A 25,515-nucleotide genomic window follows, 5' to 3' on the forward strand; every position below is an offset into this window, starting at 1 on the left:
ACTGGGTGGGTGACAGTGACGGGGTGGGTGACAGTGACGGGGTGGGTGACAGTGACGGGGTGGGTGACAGTGACGGGGTGGGTGACAGTGACGGGGTGGGTGACAGTGACGGGGTGGGGTGACTTACCTTGCCGCCGGACGCTTTCACCTGCTGCCCCCGATATCCCCGCGGCAGCTGCCCGGGACGGGAGGTGGGATTGGGGGCGCGGGAGGTGGGGCATGGGAGGTGAGCTCAAGGGGAACGCGGGAAGCTGGCCGTGGGGGGAAACGGGCCGCAGTAGGAGCTGGTACTTCCTCCTCCGTCCCACGTTGGGAGCGGGGGGGGAGCCCCTGCTTGCCCTGCGCATGCGCGCGGGACCGCAGGGGAATCGCGCCAATTTTTTTCAACTTGAGCATGGGGGGGCACCGCGCGGTCAGACTCGCTGCGACCCGGCAATTTTGGTTCCGTGGCCCAGTGCCGGGTCGCGACCCACCATTTGGGAAACGCTGACCTAGTTGTCTCTCACATTACATTTATAGTATGTTGTTCATTATATTGGACGTATATTAAGTCAGATTATATGTATTCCTTCCCCCCTTTGGGAAAATAGCTAAATTTAGTTCATTTATGAATGATGTATGAATTGTTCAAATTGAAATATTTCTATGTATGACCATAAGTCCATTATAATGTCTGTATGTATTGTGTATATTATCAATAGGCATTTTTTAATTATTTGATTACATTACTGCATTGTGTCAGTTGTTGTAGAATGATGCAGGATTAAGGTTTAGTCCATTGAAGTATGATGAGTAGTCCCTTATATAATACAGTTATCTGCATTATAGTCTTGTTTGCAACATTATCTTGTAATGGATAATTAATAGACATCATCTGTAAGGACTTTAAAAGGATGAGGTTCCCACTACATTGGAATACCCCTGACGAAGCGCACAGTGGTCCGGGAAACGCGTAGGGTCTTGTGCGCATGTGCGGAAGTAAAGCAAGCAGGCTGATCGCATAACCCTTGGAGCCGGCAAGGAGAGAGGAGGTCAAAGGAAAGCCCCGTCTCAACTACACTGCAGAGGAGCGATGCTGATCCAGGCAGAACCCTGAGGGAACGTAACCACGTGCTGAGGTCACAGCAGGCGAACGCGGAAGTGGTTAGGAAGCAGTGTAGGCGAAGTGGGGACTTTAATCAAGAGATCCTGCCTTCCTTACGACCGGGAAAAAGGGACTGGTAACGGCTTTAAAGATTCACACCGCATATTTGTATGTGGGAATCCGTGAGTGAATTTCCAATTGTCTGTTTTATGTGATATTTTAAGTTAAGATTTTTTTAAACGTTGTTGTTCAATGGATATTTTTAATTTCTTTTTCATGTGATACATGTGGCCATAAGAATCGTCCTACACTCAAGTCTATGTTGAAGAAGTATATAAGCTAAGTTAATAGGATATATTCTCTATACTTGCATGTATGTATGTATGGATCTACTACTCTGCACAATAGAGTATACTGTATGTGTATTTTTGAACACTACAGATAAATCCGGATTAAGGGTGGTTCTTCTTTGAGTCATAGGTGGAGTAACACTTTTACCAAGATCAGGTGTAATAAAGAACATGGAATGCAAAGGATTGTATATACACTTTCCTATATCGCAGAATTTTTCATGTAAGGGGTGCACATCCAGGTGATTGAAGGACAAAGTGTGTCTCTTAAACACTTTATTGAAGCAATATTGTATTGTCTTTTCTTTATATACATTGGAGAACAACTGCACGAATATCCAGGATCCAAGCGCCAAGGAGGACTTTCCATCTTCAAAATACACTATTTTTATGTCATATATGCTATATAAGGCTGAGTTTATAGTGGCGTAGTGCTTGCTGATGCGCGCTGAGCATATATTCAGAGACCCATTATATGTTATGGTGCCATTCTGAGTGAAAGCTTCCGCTTGCTTGCTCACGCTTGCTGAACCTCGCTCAGCTTCCAGCTACAGGCAAATCTGTGTTTCTGTGCTTGCTGGAGTGGAGGTGCGGTCACGTGACCGAACAACCTCCAATCAGAGCGCAGCACAGAAATCTTACACCCGAGAGCGGCCATTGTTCCCTCCGCTCCCCGTTCCCTCCGCTCCCCGTTCCCTTCGCGGTCGCACTAATTAAAAAAATTAAAAAAACAAAAAAAGGCCGCCGCTCACCCGATCGGGAGGAGGAGGGAGGTGCCCCCTTCTGCCCCGGTTCCCGTGGCTGCCTGCCTGCCCGGGGCGGGTGATGGAGGGGGGGGGGAAGCGGGTAAACAGTGCTCCCCCCCTCTGCCCCGGTTCCCATGGCTGCCTGCCTGCCCGGGGCGGGTGATGGAGGGGGGGGGGGAAGCGGGTAAACAGTGCCCCCCACCCTCTGCCCCGGTTCCCGTGGCTGCCTGCCTGCCCGGGGCGGGTGATGGAGGGGGGGGGGGGGTGTTGCGGCCACCGGGGGGGGACCGGAGCATTGGTGGGAGCGGTCTCGTTGTCCCCCTTCAGCCCCGATCCCCGTGGCTGCCTGCCCGGGGCGGGTGACGGAGGGGGTGTGTGCGGCTGCTGGGGGGGGGGTGTCCCGGAGCAGTGGTGGGAGCGGGGTGGTGTGCGGTCGGCCCCTGGGGCGAGGGCGATGGAGGCGAGGAGCCGGATGCTCTTGTCTCTTCCCCTCCCACTTTGTGTGTGTGTGAAAGAGTGTGTGTGTGTGTGTGTGTGTGTGTGTGTGTATGGGAGTGTGTGTGTGTGTATGGGAGAGTGTGTGTGTGTGTGTGTGTGTGTTGGTGCAGTGAGTGTGTGCAGTGTGCTGTGTGTGTGCAGTGTATGCAGTGAGTGTGTGCAGTGTGCTGTGAGAGTGCTGTGTGCTGGTGCTGTGTGTGTGTGCATTGTGCTGTGTGTGCAGTGAGTGTGTGCAGTGTGCTGTGAGAGTGCTGTGTGCTGGTGCTGTGTGTGCTGTGAGTATGTGTAGTGAGTGTGTGCAGTGTGCTGTGTGTGTGCAGTGTATAATTTTTTTTTTTAATTCAGGGTCCATATATATATAAATATCCATTATATCCATGGATATAGGGGATATATATTAAATGAAATATATATATTTTATATATGATATATATATTTTGGATATATCTATATATATCCTATATATATCATACATATATATACACATACATACCCATCACAAAGATCCCTGTCCCGCCTCCCGACCCGCCTCTGCCCACAAGCCCCACCTATCAGAGCACACGCTCTGTCTGATGGGCAAGAACATGAAAAGCAGCCGCTTGGTAAAGCGGGAGGTGAGCATCAGCAAGCATCAGCGCTGGAGAGCACAGCCACTCTCCACTATAAACTCAGCCTAAGATATCACTATACATGCTACAATACTGTTAGGAACTGACTCATACTCATTCATTATCCGGAGAAATGCTTACAGTAGTTGATATATTGTGTGATCAACACTAGTTAATGTGTTTTCTTTTTGAGCCATTTTATTTATTCATTATAAAATTATTATAAAAAAATTATAAAAAATTATAAGATTATAAAAAATAGTAACATAGATGATGTACAATGAAAAAAGTGCATATTAACCCTAACAAAGTTCATGATTAAAATAAATATGGTCAGTTCATGTCTAACGGCTTTCTATCCTGTCTGACAAATTATTGTTTTCTGACTAAAATTACCTTTTTTGGAGTGAAATTGCATGAGTTGATGAGCGTGAAGTGATATACAGGTAATAACGAATGCACAACTTTACCTTTGCAACTTCGAAGTAGTTTGTAGTCCAGTGCGATGGATTGCAGTTTCCCCAGTGTATTTCTCCATTTCTGTTCGTATGGTGATCTAAAATCTGTCTCTTCCATTCTGCGCACACTGAACAACCAGGCTGGAACTTGCAGGAGAAAACAATGAAGGAATCAAATAAAGTCCCATCGTTCCGCCAATTTTTTTGGTGACGAGGGACGCTGAAGTCAGAGTATTTTAAACACGATCTATGACATTTTGTCGTCGCTGGGACAATTAGCCTCCATGCATTAACCCCTTTAGTTGGACCTGAAACTTTGGATTTCTTTTGTGCTTTCTCCCTTTTCTTGCACGCACGCGCACAGACACACAAAAAAACTTTGTTAAAGTGTATTAAGGTTTGAAAGCAAACCCTTAAAGTATGGAAATTTCGAAATTAAAGTGTCACGCAAACTTAAGAACTGCATTGCCAAGATACGGTGAGCCATTTAAAGTGAGCTTTTAAGTGACAAGTTATAGTTAGACTAAAGTTAATATACTTACTTTCTTCATGCAAGACCAATAACCTCAGCTGGTATGACATGGATCTAATTGCATTCTCTTCACAGGTATGTTCCTGATGTGCAAGCCCTGTTTAAAAGATTGGCTCTGGCCTCTAGCATTGATATAAGTTAGTATGTTTGAATATCAAAAGGTGGTTTCCCCCCCCCCCCTCCCCATCTTAACTCTGTGCTGTTAATTGACCAACTGGAACAAGCTGATTTATTGGGGAGGGGGAGGGTCATGTGACTGCTATAGCTGTATAAATCTAATACTCTTCCTGCATTTGCAGGAACTGCATTGCCAAGATATAGTGAGCCATTTAAAGTGTGCTTTTAAGTGACAAGTTATAGTTACAGTAGACTATAGTTTGACTAGAGGTGACTGGGGACTGCATCTTTCTGCAAACTCTTTACTCACGACAACAAACGGTAAGCTATTCAGATCACACTATGATCCCATGCTTGTTATCCTGCATATTTTAACCCCCCACCCCTTTACAACTGCTTTCACTGCAGCCTCTCCCAAAACTGACTGCACAAAACACTGAAAACCTGAACTGACTCTAGCATTGCAATGCAGCAAAACATTTGACAAGGAACAGGCACACCACTGCTGTTTAGTCTGCACACACTCACTTTGCTTACAACAGCTCCTTGCAGCACTGCCTACCTCTGGCAAAATGAACCTGCTCTGTATCTTAACATTTTTCTTTCTGCTGACCTCATGGAGATGTTACTCTCTCTATACACTACAAACTTCTCCATCCTGGCCCACACCCAACATCACCATACACCCTGGACTACTCAAAAGCCTTGCACTATCTACTGAATGTTGGTGGAGAGCTCTAAAAACCAGCACACCAACCACTGCTCACTCTAATGGCAAACACCACAAATTTACAACCTCCAAACAACTACCCAAATTCCTACTCGTACTGTTACTCTCCTTAGCAGGTGATATTGAACCTAACCCAGGTCCTCCCATTTCAACTCTGTCCAATGGCCCTGAGAATTCCACCTTTAAATTCCAAAAAGGGCTATCTGTCGCCCATATAAATATCCGGAGCCTGCTGCCCAAACTGGACAAACTAAGGGCATGGTGCCTTATGCATAAACCCAAAGCCATCATTCTTACAGAAACATGGCTATCCCCTAAAACCCCTGATGCAAATATCGCCATTCAGGGATACTCCATTTTTAGGAGAGATAGGTCAAAGAGAGGAGGAGGGGTGTTATTTTATATTGCAGACACATTACAATTTACACTGTTAAATTACCCACCAAGCCCACCCTCTTATGAAATCCTAGTTGGCAAAATCTGCCTCCCCTTTTCTAAGCCCATCTTGCTTGCTGGCATCTACCGCCCCCCTAAAGCCCCTCTACAATCCCTAACTGATATCACCCAATTTCTTGGCTCTATTTCCTCTCTGAATGAGAAGAGTGAGCTGCTAGTTCTTCAATTGGCTTGACCCTAAAAACCACAAAATCCAGATACAACTCAAGTCACTTAACCTATCGCAACTCATTTCCCAACCCACACGGATAAACCTGAAATCGCACAACCATTCCTTGCTAGACTGGATTCTCTCCTCAAACCCCAGCAGAATCCAATCCTCTGGCATACTTCCTGATATTTTCAGTGACCATGCAATAGTGTACTGTGTAAGGAAAATTAAACCGCCCTAAAGTTCTCACTAGAACATTTAAAAACTTTAACCCACAACAGTTTCTGGATGACCTTACCAACTGCCCATGGCACAGAATCGATTTAATTCCCGACCCTGATTCTGCGCTCGACTATTTCCAATCCGAGTTCTTAAAACTCTGTGATACTGTAAGGAATCCACTACTGGCTTTGACTATTGCCTTGCAGACCTGTGCAGTTGCAGGCTTCCTCTGGCAATCTATGGCACAGGTGCTGGCTCTCATTGCAGCTTCTGCCCTGTGCTGCTTCATTGGAGGAGTTCTCACACACCCTCCTCCTGTGATTGGATCTCCGCCCTTTATATTCTAGGCGTTGGCTCTGAACCAGCGCCGAGCATAACTATTCATTTCTCTATGTTACTGACTCTGCCACAAACCATCCCAGGCCTCTCTCCTAGTGTTCTTACCTTCAAGTTCCTGAGTATCCAGAGGCCTGGTCCTGGACGTCTGTGCTGAAGCGTTGTTGCTAGCACTGGCCTGCTGCTATTTCCTTGCAGTGGCCTACCCTGGACGTCTGTGCTGAAGCGTTGATGCCAGCACTGGCCTGCTGCTATATCCTTGCAGTGGCCTGCCCTGGACGTCTGTGCTGAAGCGTTGATGCCAGCACTGGCCTGCTGCTATTCTCCTGCAGTGGCCTACCCGGGACGTCTGTGCTGAAGCGTGTTGCCAGCACCGGTACCTGCTGCATTCTCTCCTAGCAGTGGCTACCCTTCCTTTCCTGCGGCTTGCTGCGATCCTCTTGCAGTGACCTGCCTTGGACTTCTGCGCTGAAGCGTTGGTTCTTCCCGACGCTGCCCTGCGGTGAACTTCGTCCAGCCTGCTGTCTCCTCCTGCTGAGATCGGCGTCATGGGCCGAGGCCGCTCCTCGCGCAGAAGCCACCCCCGCACTCACGTTCCTAAGCTGAAGCGGGGATCTCCTGACTTCCTGTTGCCGAACTCCTGCTTCATTAACGACGATGCTGCCTTCTCCAATCCTGACCCTGCGATGTACGACTACGAACTGCGCACTCCGGATCAGTCTGCGTGGACTAAGGTCGGTGATTATATAACCCCACCTCAGCCCCGCGGTCCGGTCCCGGTTTGTGGCGAGCAACGTCGTAACAGTATGCTCGGCCCATTAAAACCGGACCGCGCCGTGGCGGGGGATGGTAAATGTTTAACTGTACCTATGTCCCAGGCTGCGGACCAGTCCCTGTTTGAAAAACAGTATCTGTTTGAAAGACTGCCTCCACCTAATCTTGAATGTATGTATGAAGGGTTAACCCCTTCAGAAAGACTAACTCGTAAAGAAATACTTACAAGGTCTCAGGAATGTAGAGAGGTGAAGAAGATGTTACAAGCCCAGTACTCCCAACTACTCCTTCTTATGTCTACTCCAGGTCTTGAACCTGCGGATTTTGGGGTACCGGCTCAGGCTATAGACACCACCCTTAAATTATTCCTGGAATTTGACAAAAACATAAGCGAGCGTGAACCTCTACTTGCTGCCCACGCACAGACTATTCACAAACCCTTTTCTGTCAGTTCTGTTGCTAAACCTGTGGGGGTACCTCTCTCTCCTAAGAATGGTCAAACCATTTCTCTGTCGCTGCCCGCTAAGGAAGAAGCTGCCACGCTCCCTAATCCCGAGTTAACCTCCCTAAATTCTGTCTCTGAGGTTATTTCGGTCTTAACCCCTGCTAGTCAGGCTTATGCGTCCCCCACTGTAAATCCCTGCAGTCCCCAGGTCAGTGTGTCTTCCCTAGCACCAGAGAATGAATCCTGTTTGCCCTCTTTTCCTAAACCAAAAATTCTAAGCTCTGTGTCCAAGGTTTTTTCTGTATTAACCCCTGCTAGTCTGCTCTGTGAGGTCCCTACTGCTAACCCTAGTATTCCGCAGTCTATTGATAGGTCCCTAGGGCAAGAGGCAGAACCCCCTATGACCCCACTCTCGGAGACTAGCTTCTATTTCTCTGATTCTCAGGTACAGAGTAATTTAACCCTTGGGGTTTTTCCTATGTTAACCCCTGCAGGTCAGCCCTGTGAATCTTCCTTGGTAGATCCCTTTAGTTCGTCAGTCAGGGACACCTCCTTAGCCTCAGAGGATCAACCCCTTTTGTCCTCTGACTCGGCTAAAATTCTCGGGGCTATGCCCCCTGAACTTTCGACAAATATACTGGCTCCAGTAAAAAGTATTCTGGAGCCGTTTGTTTCTCTAAACCTGTTCGCAGAATCCCTACTCCTAGGTATTTCACTCACCCCATCTGCCACTCAGAGAGCTGAGACCCCTGCTTCTGAGCATAGACCCCTTTTCGTGGAATCTGTTGTCGTTTCTGATGTCCCAGACACTCTTTCCCAAATACCCACTTCAGAGGCCAGCACAGTCGTGGTTGCCCCACTTGCACTGTCTGAGTTCTCCTTTTCTCAAATCCTAGGGTTTAAAACGAACAGTACATATTATGCTCCTTTCCAAGTGACCCCTACTGAGATCAGCGTATCTGCTGTTGCTCTCTCAGTACCATTAAAGTTAGGGCCCTTCTTTTTGAAGGATCAGGCTATCAAGTTTGAGACTCCCTTTATCCCTGACTTTGTAAATCTGCAGTCCCTTCTCACTGTAGTTAAAAGTTCTCCAGCAGCCGCTGAGTTAAGCTTTGCCGCTGTCAAATCTTCTGTTATAGAAGCAACCTTGCCTAGCTTACTTCTGTCTGTCCTATCTGTGATGCCTATCATCTTTACTAAAATTTCTGTTTTGCAAGGTATTTCTCCTATTAAATCTGTGATACCTGCAATTCCTTTAATCAGTTCCAAAACCCCTGTCACTAAGTCTCCCATGGAGTCTGATGCCCTCACTAGGGATTCTCAGGGACCCAATTCTGTAACAAGCAAGATATCCCTTGTGTCTGTTGGAGAGTTTACCCCAGTTTCTCTCACGGATCATGCCACAGCCTCCGGGATGATTAAAAATGACTTTAAGTCTGGGATGCCCATTCCTGTAATAATACTGTTTCACGCTGATTCGCCCACAGTATTCGGGGTATCCACTACTGACTGTATGTCTACTACCACGAACTCAGGGGTATCGCATTTGGAACGTTCCCTTTTTTCAGAAGATCCCGTCTTTAAAATTGACTTATTTTTCTCTGTGTCTTCCACAATACTTGGGGTACTTGCTATTGACTGTCCTGTCCCAAAACTAGGGTTACCTCTCAAAAAGGTGCCTGGAGCTACCGATGTTAAAGACCCTATGTTTAAAACAGTAACAATTTGCATTGCTTCTCCCACAGTATCATGTGAGACCTGGGTACCTGGGACCTCCACTCCGAAGCCAAGCTCTAGTTCTCTGTCTTCTTTCTCTGTGTTGGAGACACCAAGACTTTTTTCCCTAAGGTTGATGCACCGCGTAACCGCCTGCCTTGTTTTTTGGATAAAATCTGTTTTCTCAACTTTCAAACAGACTCCTTACTCGCAGGTCTCTGTGCGGTGCCCAAAGTGCCCGTTCTGTATGGCAATTGGCCTCTCCCTAAGACGAAGACACCCTTACTGGACCTCGTCGCTTTACCTGAAGCGTCCGTTCCTGTTCTCTATGGGTCCACTATGGGTATAGACATGCTTATTATGTCCTTCGCCAAAGCCACAAATTCGGATTTCATTCTCTCTAAAGATCACAAACCAAAGGAAGCGGATCCTTCTTCAACTGCCAGTACCATGACCAAGAGTTGCATACACACTGCTACAGACTCTCGCAAATTGCTTGGGATAGCAACCCTGCTTGGTATCAAAAGTACCGCTGCAATAGTGTGTAGTGAACCCTCCCGCCCCATTCCCTTGCTAACCACCACCCGGAATTCCTTGGAAGCTAAAGACTCTCGCAACTTCCTCCGTGCTGATTTCACCAAAGACATTGCCTTCTCTGAAGGTCCCTCTGCCATTTTTGTCCGACAATCTGTGTCCTGTGTCCCGTACTCTTGGACTATTACTATGCACCGGACACCTGGCTACTGTCCTTCCGATGTTCCCATTCCGGAGCCCTCAGGTCCCATTGTCCATGTACCAAGAACTGCAGTACCACCGCTGTCTTTCATGGCACTCGCCAATGTACATCTGGATTGTGGACCTAATTCTCGCCGGAGACACTTCAGGAACAACTCAATGTCTCCCAGACCTATGAATGGTCCTGTTCACCCAGGCTTCTCACCCAGTGGTGGGGGTACTGTAAGGAATCCCAACAAACTATGGGCTTTCAACGCCACCTCTCGCCTAAGGAGGTTTAGGAACAATTCCATGTCCCCCAAATCTGTGATGGATCTTGTTCGTCCGGAGGTCTCACCTGAAGGGGGGGGTACTGTAAGGAATCCACTACTGGCTTTGACTATTGCCTTGCAGACCTGTGCAGTTGCAGGCTTCCTCTGGCAATCTATGGCACAGGTGCTGCCTCTCATTGCAGCTTCTGCCCTGTGCTGCTTCATTGGAGGAGTTCTCACACACCCTCCTCCTGTGATTGGATCTCCGCCCTTTATATTCTAGGCGTTGGCTCTGAACCAGCGCCGAGCATAACTATTCATTTCTCTATGTTACTGACTCTGCCACAAACCACCCCAGGCCTCTCTCCTAGTGTTCTTACCTTCAAGTTCCTGAGTATCCAGAGGCCTGGTCCTGGACGTCTGTGCTGAAGCGTTGTTGCCAGCACTGGCCTGCTGCTATTTCCTTGCCGTGGCCTACCCTGGACGTCTGTGCTGAAGCGTTGATGCCAGCACTGGCCTGCTGCTATATCCTTGCAGTGGCCTGCCCTGGATGTCTGTGCTGAAGCGTTGATGCCAGCACTGGCCTGCTGCTATTCTCCTGCAGTGGCCTACCCGGGACGTCTGTGCTGAAGCGTGTTGCCAGCACCGGTACCTGCTGCATTCCCTCCTAGCAGTGGCTACCCTTCCTTTCCTGCAGCTTGCTGCGATCCTCTTGCAGTGACCTGCCTTGGACTTCTGCGCTGAAGCGTTGGTTCTTCCCGACGCTGCCCTGCGGTGAACTTCGTCCAGCCTGCTGTCTCCTCCTGCTGAGATCGGCGTCATGGGCCGAGGCCGCTCCTCGCGCAGAAGCCACCCCCGCACTCACGCTCCTAAGCTGAAGCGGGGATCTCCTGACTTCCTGTTGCCGAACTCCTGCTTCATTAACGACGATGCTGCCTTCTCCAATCCTGACCCTGCGATGTACGACTACGAACTGCGTACTCCGGATCAGTCTGCGTGGACTAAGGTCGGTGATTATATAACCCCACCTCAGCCCCGCGGTCCGGTCCCGGTTTGTGGCGAGCAACGGCGTAACAGATACCCATGCTCCACGACGAAAAATAAGGGTACGGGGGGCCCACCTTCCATGGGTTACACCTGACCTTATTGCACTCTACCAGCTCAGGGATACCTTCTGGAAAAGCTACAAAGTAACTGGCACTACCAAGGATCTCAATCACTACAGATGCACGCGAAACATGTGCACAAGGCAAACAAGGCATGCAAAAGCACAATATTACTCTGACAATCTCCACCAAAATACAACAAACCCAGCTAACTTCTGGAAGGTTATCAACAATATATTCCAGCCTCCTAACCATCAACAACCAAGTAAAATCACTAAGGGGGATATTACTCTGACAAACCCCACTGACATTGCAAATGCATTCAATGATTACTTTGTGGGGTGTGCCACTAACTTATTAGCAAAACGCAGCCCAAACCACAAACCTGAATCTCATCCTGGGAGTACCCCTATAGTCCCACCCCCACCCAACACTGCCCACAATTTTCAATTTGGCCCAGTATCTGAAGAGAAGATTATACAAGCGCTCCTTAAACTAAAACTAAGCAGCCAATGTGGACCTGACTTACTACAATCTAGGTTCCTACGACTTGGTGCCCCAGCCATTGCCAAACCAATTGCGTCCATAGTCAACTCTATCCTGTCTGCAGGCCATATCCCTAAGAGCTGGAAAACTGCCAGAGTTGTCCCAATCTTCAAAAGTGGGGACAAAAACACTGTCTCAAACTACAGGCCAATCTCACTTCTCCCAATTCTATCCAAAGACATGGAAAAATGTGTCCACTCCCAATTAAGCGATTTCTATACCAAGACAAATTTCCCTAGCCAATTCCAATCTGGGTTTCGTCCCAAACACTCCACCGTAACTACCCTGCTAAAAGTTTGCAATGAAATCCAGTGTGGAATGGAACGGGGACAACTCACTGGTGCAGTATTCCTAGATTTTGCAAAGGCTTTTGACACAGTTGATCATGCTATCCTGCTTAACAAACTCCAGAGCTCTGGAATAGGGAAGCATGCTTTAAACTGGTTTCAGTCCTACCTATCAGGAAGATCCCAACATGTGTCCATCTCAGGCTCTAACTCCAACCCCCTGGATATCACCTGTGGTGTCCCGCAAGGCTCTGTTCTGGGGCCCCTACTCTTCTCAGTGTTCATTAATGATCTTCCCACAGCTTGTAAGGAAGCCTCAATACACATGTATGCAGACGACACAATCCTATATGCACACAGCCATAGCCTCTCCTTCAACACATACTTCAGTCTGACTTTTTGAGACTCGAAAACTGGATTTCCCAAAACAAACTGTTTTTAAACACTGACAAGACTGTAACAATGGTATTTGGGACCAAGACTACATTTTTAAAGCTTCCAGTGACTGAGCTCCTGATTAGAACCAACACGAACACCACCCTAACCCCTGTCACTAGTTTTAAATACCTGGGCTTATGGTTTGACTCCCACTTAACATTCGGGATGCACATTGATACCCTGACAACCAAGACCTATGCCAAACTAGGGGTACTTTACAGGAACAAATCTTCCCTAAGTCTCCTGGTCAGAAAGCGTATCGCACAGCAGATGCTAATGCCAATTATTGACTATGGAGACATAGTATATGGCTCGGCACCTCAAACCCACCTTAGCAAACTTGACACCCTCTACAATTCAATTTGTCGTTTTGTTCTCCAATGCAACTACAACACACATCACTGCGATATGCTCAAAGAACTAGATTGGTCATCACTAGAATCTAGGCGCAAAGTTCACCTTTCCAGTCTTGCCTTTAAATTCTTCATGGACAAGCTACCCAGCTATCTGAACAAGCTCCTCCCCCCTACCACTTGCAGCACTTATCACCTGAGATCAGACTCCAAAAGACTGTTCATGGTCCCAAGGCTCAACAAAGTATCCGGACGTTCCTCCTTCTCCTACCGTGCACCCCAAAACTGGAACAACCTACCAGAGACTCTCACATCCACCACCAGTTTAAGTTCTTTCAAATCTAAGGCTGTCTCACATTTTAATCTGGTCTGTAACTGTTTCATACGCCCATAATATATATTTTCTGTAACTGTGCATGCAATGTCTTGTATATAATGTATACCCTGTTCATTTATGTAACTGAATTTGTAACCATGTATTATTTGTTTTACTCTGTGCCCAGGACATACTTGAAAATGAGAGGTAACTCTCAATGTATTACTTCCTGGTAAAATATTTTATAAATAAATAAATAAAATAAATAACTTCCCCCATGCTTTGGTGATGTAATCACAAATTGCATGATCCCATCCTAATATGTGGAATGCAGCCCCAAAGAACCAGGCTTCTCCGATCCATTTCTCCCCCAGTCCGCTACTGAAACTTCAGGCTTTTCTGGACCCTTCTTCCCCACCTCCCAAGCATCCCCCTCTTTGTTTTTTGTCCCCTCCCGCAACCCAGAAACATGGAGCCTCAACAATCCCTTGCTCCCCAAGCATATGGTTGCTCTGATCCCTTTCTCCTTTCACCCCACAAGCATTAGGTTTCTAAGGTGCCTTTCTCCACCCGCCAACCAGAAGCATTAGGCATGTCCAATCCCTTCCTCTTCCTTATAACAGGCTTCTCCAGTGTGTTTCTCACTCCGCCCCTTGAAGATGTATATATATATACACAAACACACACACACACACACACACAAACTCACGTGTGTCCGTATATATACATAAACACACGTGTCGGTCTATGTGGGGACCATGTTATATGGTTTTGAAGTAAAAGGTGTGTGCTCATTTGTATGTCATTTCCCAGAATCCCCTGCTGCAGTGGAAGTACTGTGTGCTGGGTGATAATGGTGAAAGAAAGGGTTGCAGACCAGTCTAAGACATGCAAAAGAGCATACAGTAATATTTCCAATATTTCCATTCTCTCTCTCTCTCAGAATCTACTATACCATCAGTCTGTTGCAGGTATTTTGTGTGTATATATACCCCGGAAGAAGTCGTATTAGCGACGAAACGTACGTTGGGTTAGCAGGCACTGCCTGGTGCCAATATATATATGTATATGTATATGTATATGTATATGTATATGTATATATGTGTGTATATATATATGTATATATATATATTATACACACACACACACACACACTTTATCACTGGATGTATTCAGCGTCTGCTCAAGTCGCTCCCTGAAAATATTTACCCATACCTGGATCCATCTGGCTCATGAGATACCATCTGATGCTATATATATGACCCTGATAACTATGATCTAGTTTTCCTTACAGACTGAGTCTGCCTAATCCATTCAGAGCACTAGATATCTGCCTATGGTGTACTCTGATAAATACATAGGTATCCTTACTTCGACTCACTCGATCTAGTAATAGCAATTAGACCATATAACTAACCATACTATAGATCTAATCAGGGCACATATATTCTATAGCGTGCAGAAGTATAGCACGCAGGTAAACCACCCTTTCCTCAATAAAGACCCGTTAATACACCAACGCGCATATTGACAGCAACACACGAAGCATTTCATGCTGAGTCAGCATACACAACAAACGCGGGAGGGAGCAAGCAGCACGTGGTGTGCCTCCTCTTAGCCACAAGCAAAATATGTGTGCACGCTGACTTTGTCAACACTATATTTGCCAAACACCAAGCAAGGGTAGAAAACGATGCTTTTACCACACACTCTAGGGTCCTGTGATAAAGTGATCATTTGCGATATGTACCACATCTTTAACCTCATAATGTATACGAGTGCATAATAAAGATATCTCCTCCACGTCTCTTACACTACCTCTGGTAATAATGCTCACAATTCCAAGGGTACATCTTGAGCCAGAATATTATTTGATATATAAAAACTATATTCTTTTGGTTCCTAGGATCTCAACCTACTTAACACCAATACAGTGTGATCAAGGTATAGCTGACGGAATTTATGTTAATGCGCTTGAACTTCACATTGACAATATACAGTGTCAATACGAACAAATACTAAGGAATAGCATAAAACTGTCAACAGAACCAATGACCAGAATTCTGACTCATAGTAACAGCATGTGAAAGGTGCAATGAAGCTTTCTCTGATACTTACTGAGAATGGACACACACGATAAGCATCAACCAGTCAATACAGTCCCGAGAATCCAAGCACTTGAGTATAAGTATCAGGAAAACAAGACGTAACTCTCAACGGGTAGCTCTCACCAATAGATGGCGCTCACGAGGAGAATGTAAAGAAATTAATTTGCCATTATCTCTCTCTGACTCAAAAGGTGTTCACACACACCTACGTGAGGTTTAACTTGGATCTGGTACAAAATACTTTGAATGCAAATAGGTCTCCAGACCAAATAGAGAACCTAAAGGCAAATAGAAGTACATAGCAGCATTCTAGTGCTACAGTAGGTACGCCAACACAGCACCGATAGCAACATACTAATGCTTGATACATCCTAGCAGCACTGATATAATCTGGAAGTTGGTAGGCTTAATACTGAAATCATCTGCTGTGCTTCGTAACACAGCACTGGCCCTTAGAAATGTAATTGCCAAAACACTTTTTACCAACTACAAAGGAATAGCTATCAGAAGGTACTTACCTGACTGCTAGGTCAACAGTAGAACTGCAGCACTTCTCTGAAGGCTTTTTTGAATCTGCTATCCCACTTTACATTTAGAAGTGGTAAATATATGCGGTTCACTGGTGTTTTTTCTGGCATTCAAGCAGTTAATCCACTGAGGTGATCATAGAATTGGGGTAGTTTACAAGTCCATTTTTAACTTTATTTTATTTCTACTTTTGTTATCTCAAAAATATTGTTTGGACATACTATCCTAATAAAGTATACATTTGAACAGTTTCCATGTAAGCATCACAAGACTTGTATATATATTTTTTGGTCTGTTGTGCACCACCGTATTAGGGATTTCTGTCAGTGGGACGTGTCCTTCAGACACCGACCACCTTCTTTTGATATATACTGTATACACACAAACAAAATACCTGTAACAGTCTGATGGTATAGTAGATGCTATAGTCAGGAGAAGTATTTCTATTAGGCTATAAATAAACAGCCCCTGACGGTGCTTAAAGGCAGAAAATATATAGTAACAAGAAACAAACAGATGCCTAAAACAAGCCATGAAGCGTATCCAAAAGTATTACATTTATTAAGCAATATCTAAAGCACAAAAAAAAATATTAAAAATAGTCTGAGGAGAACTTCTAATACCTAAGCTAACTGCCTGAATTATGTAGTTGATATGCAAAAAGATCAAAATACCCAACGATATAACTAAGGTATACAGAAAAATAATTCATTGAACTAATGTATGGATTGTAACTCAACTACTGTACCTAAGCGGTTTCAGGTGAAAATGTAATTCACCCTTCCCCCTGAAGACACCGGCCGGTGTAAGAAACTCTGTGCTAGACAAGACATCCCCTGAAAATAAACATCACTGATTTACAATGTAACCAATGTATGTATTAGGCTATATGTATGTGGGTCATATGCTGGTTAAAGCAGATGTAGAGGGGAGACACAAGCTGAGAATAGTGAATACACAGCCCCATATAAATGAGAGTGAGAGTTCTGTAAAAGTTCATAAAACTCCACACAGTGTTGGCAGTAAAAATCAGATACTTATCCGGATCCTGGGTAGTTGAGAGTCCAGAAGCAGTCACCGAAATATAAATCAATTCCAATGGCTTTCAACAGCATGCCAGTTCATCTGTATGAGTGCAAGAAACAATGTTTGAACACGCCGGTTCCTCTCCTCTCATAGCACACAGGCACCTCAGGAGTCAGTGGGTAATTGTAAACACGCAAATTCCTTGCGTTTTCAGGGAGCAGGACAGTCAGATGGGGGGTACCTCAACACATTTAAGAACAGAACCACCCCGACGTACGTTTCGCTGGGTATGTAGCTTCTTCCTGGGGGTCTGACAAAGTATGTTTAGTCAGTTATTTAAACCGGAGCGGCTTGATACTGCACCAATCGGGAGCAAGTAGGGAGGAGGCAGAGAAGCTGATTTGAGGTCTCCCGAAAAGATCTAATCACGGGAGGGATAATGCCAGAAATAAGATTACAAATAAACACACAAGACAGATGTAATTGTATGTTATTATAAAGGTTACCACTATCTGGGGGGTGACTGACTGGGGGGGGGGTGACTGACTGGGGAGGGTGGCTGACTGACTGGGGGGGTGACTGACTGACTGGGGGTGGGTGACTGACTGGGGGGGGGTGACTGACTGGGGGGGGTGACTGACTGACTGGGGGGGGGGGGTGACTGACTGATGGGGGGAGTGACTGACTGACTGGGGGGGTGACTGACTGACTGGGGGGGGTGACTGACTGACTGGGGGGGGTGACTGACTGACTGGGGGGGTGACTGACTGACTGGGGGGGGTGACTGACTAACTGGGGGGGGGGGTGACTGACTGGGGGGAGGGGGTGACTGGCTGTTACTGGGTGGGGAGGGTGTGACTGATTGGGGGGTACCTCTGGTGTCCTGCGCACACACACACAGTCTGACACACACATACACACACAATGTCTGTCACACACACACACACACACACACACACACACACACACACACACACACACTGTCTGTCTGTCTCACACACTCACACACACACACTCTCTCTCACACACTCTCACACACACACCTTCCTGTGCACTCGCTCTGCCTCTCCTGGGTCTCTCACCCCCGCGTCACTCCTCCGCTCCCACATTCCTCTCTGCCCAGGGCCCCTGACATAACTCGTTACCTACCTCCCAGAGGCCTCTCTGCTCCCTGGTGTCCGGGCCTCTCCTCGGGGGGCTGATGGGTTTGCGGTCCATGGACCCGCGGCGGGGAGGCGGTACCGGCCTGGTCCACGGGGGCGGCTCCATGTCCCCGTGCCTCGTGTGCTCCCGCTCACTCTCTGAACTGTCTGAGGCAGCGGGGACACGCGCCGGAACGGAGAGAGAGTGACCAATCCGCGCAGAGCAGGGAGCACACCAATGATAGCTCGAAGAAGGGGAGACTGGAAAATCCGAGCAGGGGCGGGACCAGGGGGAGGGAACCCACCAATCACAGCGCAGGGCACGTCGTGGGGATGCAATGCGAGGCGGTGATTGGCTGGGAGCGCAAGACTTGGCACACAACGCTGGCAGGCAATCAGCGGACGGGTGAGTGTGCGCATGTGCAGAGAGCAAGGCAGGGCCCGGAACTGAAAAAGGGAAAGAGCCACCGGAGAGTGGACAGCATAGCGGAGAGCAGCAGACAATCAGTGGTGAGCAGGAGCCTCAACCAATCACAAGGGAGGCTCATATAGAGCCTGGCCGCGCGCCCACAAAGCCTGGGAGCGCGCGCCAAAAAGCAGTCAGGTAGGGGGAGTTTTTCTTTTTTTCAGCGCGAGCAGAGAAATTTTAAAAAACAAATACGTGTGCTGCTTGGGCCAATATTTACTCGCCCGGAGGTTAAATCCACCCGCCCCGGGCGTGTAAATGTATATGATTGTCGAACACTGCGTATAAGTATCTGATTTTTATTGCCAACAATCTGTGGAGTTTCATGGACTTTTACAGAACTCTCACTCTCATGTATATGGGGCTGTGTATTCACTAATCTCAGCTCTTGTCTCCCCTCTACATCTGCTTTAACCAGCGTATGACCCACATACATATAGCCTAATACATACATTGGTTACATTGTAAATCAGTGATGTTTATTTCCAGGGGATGTCGTCTAGCACATGAAACTGCTTAGGTACAGTAGTTGAGTTACAATCCATTCATTAGTTCAGTGAATTATTTTTCTATATACCTTAGTTATATCGTTATGTATTTTGATCTTTTTGCATATCAACTACATAATTCAGGCAGTTAGTATTAGGGGTTCTCCTCAGACTAAGGACCCGCTGCGGTCAGCGGCCGCGGGCCACCAGCCCCTTTCCTCCAGTCTGGAGGTCCCCGCTGGCTCCTTCCGACGTGGCTGACTGCGTGCTGTGACGCATCAGCTGGCCGATGCTGCAAGCTTCTGGTGATCAGAAGCGCTGACACGTCACGTGGTTCACGAGTCATCCAATGAGGGAAGGAGGGAAGGAGGGGAGGAGGGGAGGAGGGGAGGAGTGGAGGAGGGGAGGAGGAAGGAGCTATGGGAGGGAGGCGGCTTCGGAGGGAAGTCTCTGAGGCAGCCGTGCATGGCTCCCCCCCTCCCTCCAAAAGGTAGGGGGGAAGTGTGTGTGTGTGTTGTGTGTTTCGCACAGCCCGGGGGGGCGGACGGGATGGCCATGCTCCCCTTCGTCATTGCCCCTGCCCACCCGACCCGTTTGGCAACGCCCCCCCCAGCGTGCATCACAGTTCACTGCAGACCGCAAATCGCAGTGCAGTGAGTTCCACACGCCGCCGGCAAGCAAGGCAGCCATGCGGACACGTGCAGCAGGGCCTCAGCTTCAGTCTATTTTTTTATATTTTTTGTGTGCTTTAGATATTGCTTAATAAATGTAATACTTTTGGATACGCTCGAATGCTTATTTTAGGCATCTGTTTGTTTCTTGTTAATATATATATATATATATATATATATATACACACACAAGCACAGAAAAGAAAAAAGATATGGCGCCACCCAAACCTACTAAACGTATGAAAAGGCAAATAATGATGAAAATCTATGTTATACAGGACTGATACAAAAAATATAAAATAAAAGTAATGTAATAAAAAATGTATAAAAAATATGTATAATAGAATAATAAACAAATTGAAAAATTGTCCAGAATAAAATACAATACAAATCCAAATGTAGCTCCACACGCACTCCAATAGAGTCTTTGCAGCCTGAATATAGGGGAACACCACTTCCTTGAAGATATCTAAAAAAACAAACAAAAAACAGGCGCACTCATAGCGTAGTAAAGTTTACAAAAATGTATGTGGAGTTGAATGTATAAAAAGGCACACTCACCGGTACACGGAGTACACTGTGGAAGCTGCTGAATTCTCTCCATATCGGACGATCTTACCGGAGTGGCTTGGTTCCTGCATTCTGGCTGGCGATTGAGTATTACTCATAACTGCTTATATTTCCATTATGTTTGTGAGTGTGCCTTTTTATACATTCAACTCCACATACATTTTTGTAAACTTTACCACGCTATGAGTGCGCCTGTTTTTTGTTTGTGTGTGTGTAATATATATATATATATATATATATATATATATATATATATATATATATATATATATAAACACACACACACACACACCTTAAGTTATGGTGGGTGAATAAGGCAACAAAAAACCTCCACAGTTAGCATATAGACAATAAAGAATATCACTTGTGAGCACATTCACGTCTTAGGCCTGGTCCCCGCTGGCTACTGCAGCGCCAGCTGTGGCGGACGCTGCAGGGACGAGAGTCCTCCCCTCAATGGCGCCGGGCCCGCTGCGAGGGGGGGGCCGCAGCGCTGTGGCGAGAGTTGCTCCTGCTCTCAATAGAATTGAAAGCAGGACTTGCGAAGGAGCGCTAAGCCACTCCCCCCGCGCGGTTCCGCCAATGAGGGCGAACCTGCCGGGTGACGTCATGGCCGCTCCTCCGTCACTCCCCCGCCACACCCCCCCCCCCCTGGTCTCTCTTCCTGCAGCTCACTGCAGACCGGGGAATCAGCTGCACATGCCGCCAGTCTCGCGGGCGCGCGTGCAGCGGAGGTACTGGGGCCTCAGCCTTAGACAGGTCTGCAACCCTGCCTTTCAACCATTATCACCTAGCATACAGTGCTCCCACTGCAGCAAGGGATTCTGGGAAATTACATGCAAATGAGCACACAATGTGTCACCTTTTGCCTGGAATATCCTTTCACGCGGGCTCCATTTCCCAGAATCCCTTGCTACAGTGGGAGCACTGTATGCTAGCTGATAATGGTTTAAAGGCAGGGTTGCAGACCTGTCTAAAACATGTGAATGTGCTCACAAGTTATATTCTTTATTCTCTCTCTCTCTCATATATATATATATATATATATATATATTATAGAGGTTTCCAAACCTCTGTTTTAGCCATAGATTCCTTTGTAAACCAGTATTGCTGACCTGAGGAAGAGAGGAGCACTCTCAAAAGCTTGTCCTATGACATAAATTGTTAGTCCAAATAAAAAAGGTATCACCTAATACTGAAGAACTTATTTATTGTGCACTATCGCAACTGGACTAATTCAAGGAACAGCATGGAGGGGATGCTGTGGGGGGGGGGGGGTTAGGGGAGGTGTGGATAAGAAGAGAAGCAGGCAGGATGATTACAAACAATTGTGGTAGTGAGTGAGAAACCCCATATCCGCATTAAGTCCTTTTGTTTGGGTGTCAAAGAGTTTTATCATTCTGAGTTCAAATGTTTTCCGTTCTTGCCTGCGTTTCAAAAATCCATTGAGGATTTTGATTTTTAAATCATTTATGGAATGATCTGGTTGTGAGAAATGATGTCCCACAGGTGAGCAGTATCTTCCTTCTTCGTGGTGTTGTATAGAGTGTCTGTGCATATTCATTCTGCCTTGAAGTTTTTGGCTGGTTTCCCCAATGTAGCAACCTTGGTCACATTTGTTGCATTGAATCATATAAACCACATTCCTGGATGTGCAGCAGTGTGCTCCTTTAACATTGAGTGTTCCATGGTTGTGACTGGCTGTGGGATCCTGGCAAATATGTTTGCAGAGTTTGCAGAGTTTGCAGCGTTTGTTGCTGCACGGTTTTGAGCCCGTATCCATGTCTTTAAAATCGTTGTGAAGTTTTCTGCTGACTAATTTCTGTTTGAGGTTTGGTGGTTGCCGGAACGCAAGAATGGGAGGTTTGGGAAAGATTTCTTTTAATGTCCCATCCTCTGCCAGAATGAGTTGCAGATCTTTGATTATTTTTCGTATACCCTCTAGGGTAGGGTTGTATGTGGCCACTAGTGGTATGCATGTGGTAGGTTCTTTCTATCTGTATTGTAGCAGGTGTTCTCGTGGGGCTTTTATTGCAGATGTAATAGTTTTGGCAATAGTCTTTGGTTTGTATCCCTTCTGTCTGAACTATTAGGTCAGGGTTGTGAGATGCCGGTTTCTGTCTTCAGTGTCAGAGCACATGCAGTGATATATTATAGCCTGGCTGTGTATGATACCTTGTTTTGCATGAGTTGGATGGAAGCTGGGGTTGTGGAGGTAACTGCATCTGTCTGTTGGTTTCTTGTATAGAGATGTGTGTAGTCTGCCATTTTCAGTGTTACTGTTGTATCTAGAAAGTTAACAAGGTTTGCCGAATAATCCATTTTGAGTTTAATTGATGGATGGCATGAGTTCAGGGACTCGTGGAATTGTTTTCAGTTTCCTTCACCTTCTGTCCATATTATAAACAGGTCATCAATGTATCTTGAAGGTTTGACACTCACGTTATATATTCTTATTTAAATATTCTTAAAGTTTGTTTCACCATATTTTGGGTGTTGTCACAATTTTATTCACTGGATATTAGTTATTATACTGAATATAGAAGCACCCGGTTCCATCTTTTTTTTGTTTGTTCATCAATGTATCTGTGGTATTTGTAGGGTTTGTGGGGGCATGTAGTTAGGAATCTTTGTTCAAGATTTGCCATGAAAAGATTGGCATATTGCGGTGCCATCTTGGTACCCATTGCAGTCCCCATTGGTTATTTCCTTGTTGAAGCTGAAGTAGTTGTGCGTGAGGATGTAATCTATCAGTTTGGTAATTACATCAGCGCTGTATTTCTGATCCAGGGGAGATATTGTAAGGAATTGTAAGCATGCCTCAATACCATTCTTGTAGGTGATGTTGCTGTAAACGGATTCTACACCCATGGCAACTAGCAGTGTGTTGGATGGTAATTGTTTGATGTTGTTAAGGTTATAGAGAACATCTGTGGTATCTTGTATGAAGCTGTTGGTGCTTCTGACTAAAGGTTTGAGGATATTTTGTATTTATTTGTATTCATAAGCACCACTGCACCTCCTTTATCTGCTAGTTTGATGGTGATGTTGTGGTTGTTTCGTAGTTCCTTGATTGCAGATCTTTCCATGGTGGATTGTTTTTTTCTGCTGTGCGGAAACTCGTGATATGAAGCTCTGTATGTAGCCATCTAGTTTGACGTTGCATCCTGTTGGTGTGAAATAGGTATTCTTCTTGTTGTTGTACTCCGTCATAATGGGGGTGCTCTCTTTTTTGTAGAAATATTCTTTCAGTCGTAGTCTCCTGAAGAATTCTTCTAGGTCTGAGTACAATTGGATTTGATCCAGTTTGGTGGTGGGACAGAATGTAAGTCCCTTGGAGAGAACTGAGATCTCCGGTTTTGAGAGTTTATAATCAGACAGTGTGACAATCAGGGGTTAATCAGGCCAATAATAAAGGCAGTATGCCCAGCTGATAAACTCTAAATCGTGTTGGGACAGAAGGGGTCAATTCTATGTACACCACAAATGTCATATTTTCCCCTACAACACCGTATTGTCCCTGTTTTGCAGTGATTAACCCTAAATCGCATTGGGACTGAAGGGGTTAAATGTATGTGCATCCCACTGATGTGTTTCCCCCTACACCATCTTTCTTGGCCCCCTGTTGCAGTCAATTACCTGACTGTAGTAATAGCAATGTATGCGAATTGGGCCAATTGTATTTCAGACACAAGGAGCAAGCTAGCACTCTAATTTTTGGAGTGCAGCTAGCTAAAGATGTACTAAGCCCATTCATCAGGCCTGCACAACTCGTAAAGTGAGAAGGGCCGAACTGCTCCAAGGAAAAAAAACTTGGGCCGCACGGGTAAAATCATCATCATCATCATCATCATATCTCCCCCAGCACCCCTCATCATCATCCTCATATCTCCCCCAGAACCCCCCACTATCAACCTTTGTGATACTCCCCATCTATCTCTCATACCCCCATCTCTCCCACTCACCCACACACATAATACTCCCCCTCCACAACAAACACACAATACCACCCTGCACAGCACACACATCACACCCCCCTGCACCTCACATCCCTTTCCCCCTTGCACCTCACATCGCTCTCCCCCCTGCACCTCCAATCACCCCCCCTGCACCTCCAATCACCCCCCCCCTGCACCTCCCATCACCCTCCCCCCTTCACCTCACATCACCCATCACCCTCTCCCCCCTGCACCTCACATCACCCATTACCCTCTCCCCCCCTGCACCCCACATCACCCACAGGGCCGCCAACAGAAATCATGGGGCATGGGACAAATAAAAGGAGCAGGCCCCCCCCCCCGAACCCATAGCGCACCTACCACGAAGAAATATTTTTTATCGCGCAACTTTTACTTAACTGTTTTCTTATTGTGATACAGAAAAAAACATTACATCTCCCCCTCCTCATACCTCACCCCTCCCCTCTTCATACCTCCCCCCTCCCTCTCCCTTCTCTCACCCTCTCTTCCTTCTGCCCCCCCTCTCTCTCCCTTCTGCCCCCTCTCTCTCCCTTTTGCCTCCTCTCTCTCCCCCCTCTCCCTCTCTCCCCCCTCTCTCTCTCCCCCCCTCCCTCTCTCCCCTCTCCCTCTCCCCCCACCCCTTCTCCCCCCACCACACCACTCCGTTTGCCACCCCCCCACCAGCAGCCCATTTTACACCCCCACCCCTGCACCAGCCCGTTTTTCACACCCACCCCCCCACCCCTGCGCCAGCCCGTTTTTCACACCCACCCCCCCACCCCTGCGCCAGCCCGTTTTTCACACCCACCCCCCTCTCCCCCACCCCCCTCTCCCCCACCCCTGCGCCAGCCCGTTTTTCACACCCCCCCCACCCCTGCACCAGCCCGTGTACTAAGCCCATACATATTGTTTGGTGTCCCCCACACATACAGAAAGTATATATATATAGATAAACTGTATTTTACTTATGTTTTAAAAGGTACCGGCAGGAAGCTTTTCCTGTGCCCAGCAATGAATTTATTAACACGCATATATGTTAAGAGTAAGGAAATTAACATTAGACAGGAGATGACATTTGGGGGTGTGTAATCCTGGGCTTTGAAATGCTTAGCAGGATTCGAAGGTGTTAACTTCTTGTTAGCAGGAAAGAACAAATAAGTTGTTAGCCCTCCCATGCTAATTAAAGCCCCAATATCCTTAGATCAAAAGGGTCCCTTTGGCCTAGCTAGACTGAGCGGCATTCAGGAAGAAAACAGGATGACATATGCGAAGTAGCAAGTGGCCAGGTGGAGAAGATGACAT

At 46.7% G+C, this 25,515-nt stretch overlaps 1 protein-coding gene across 2 annotated transcripts in view; it reads right to left on the reverse strand.

Annotated features, from left to right (window-relative positions):
• The window catches only part of C3HXorf38 (chromosome 3 CXorf38 homolog), an 88,910-nt gene that overhangs the window by 56,992 nt on the left and 6,403 nt on the right, over nucleotides 1-25,515 (reverse strand). For both annotated transcript variants that reach the window (XM_075589693.1, XM_075589692.1), the window contains exon 2: nucleotides 3,757-3,891. In XM_075589693.1, coding sequence (XP_075445808.1) covers nucleotides 3,757-3,891 — 135 coding nt within the window. The remainder of the gene's footprint in view (nucleotides 1-3,756; nucleotides 3,892-25,515) is intronic.

This window comes from Ascaphus truei, chromosome 3, assembly GCF_040206685.1.
Source record: "Ascaphus truei isolate aAscTru1 chromosome 3, aAscTru1.hap1, whole genome shotgun sequence".
NCBI lineage: Eukaryota > Metazoa > Chordata > Amphibia > Anura > Ascaphidae > Ascaphus > Ascaphus truei.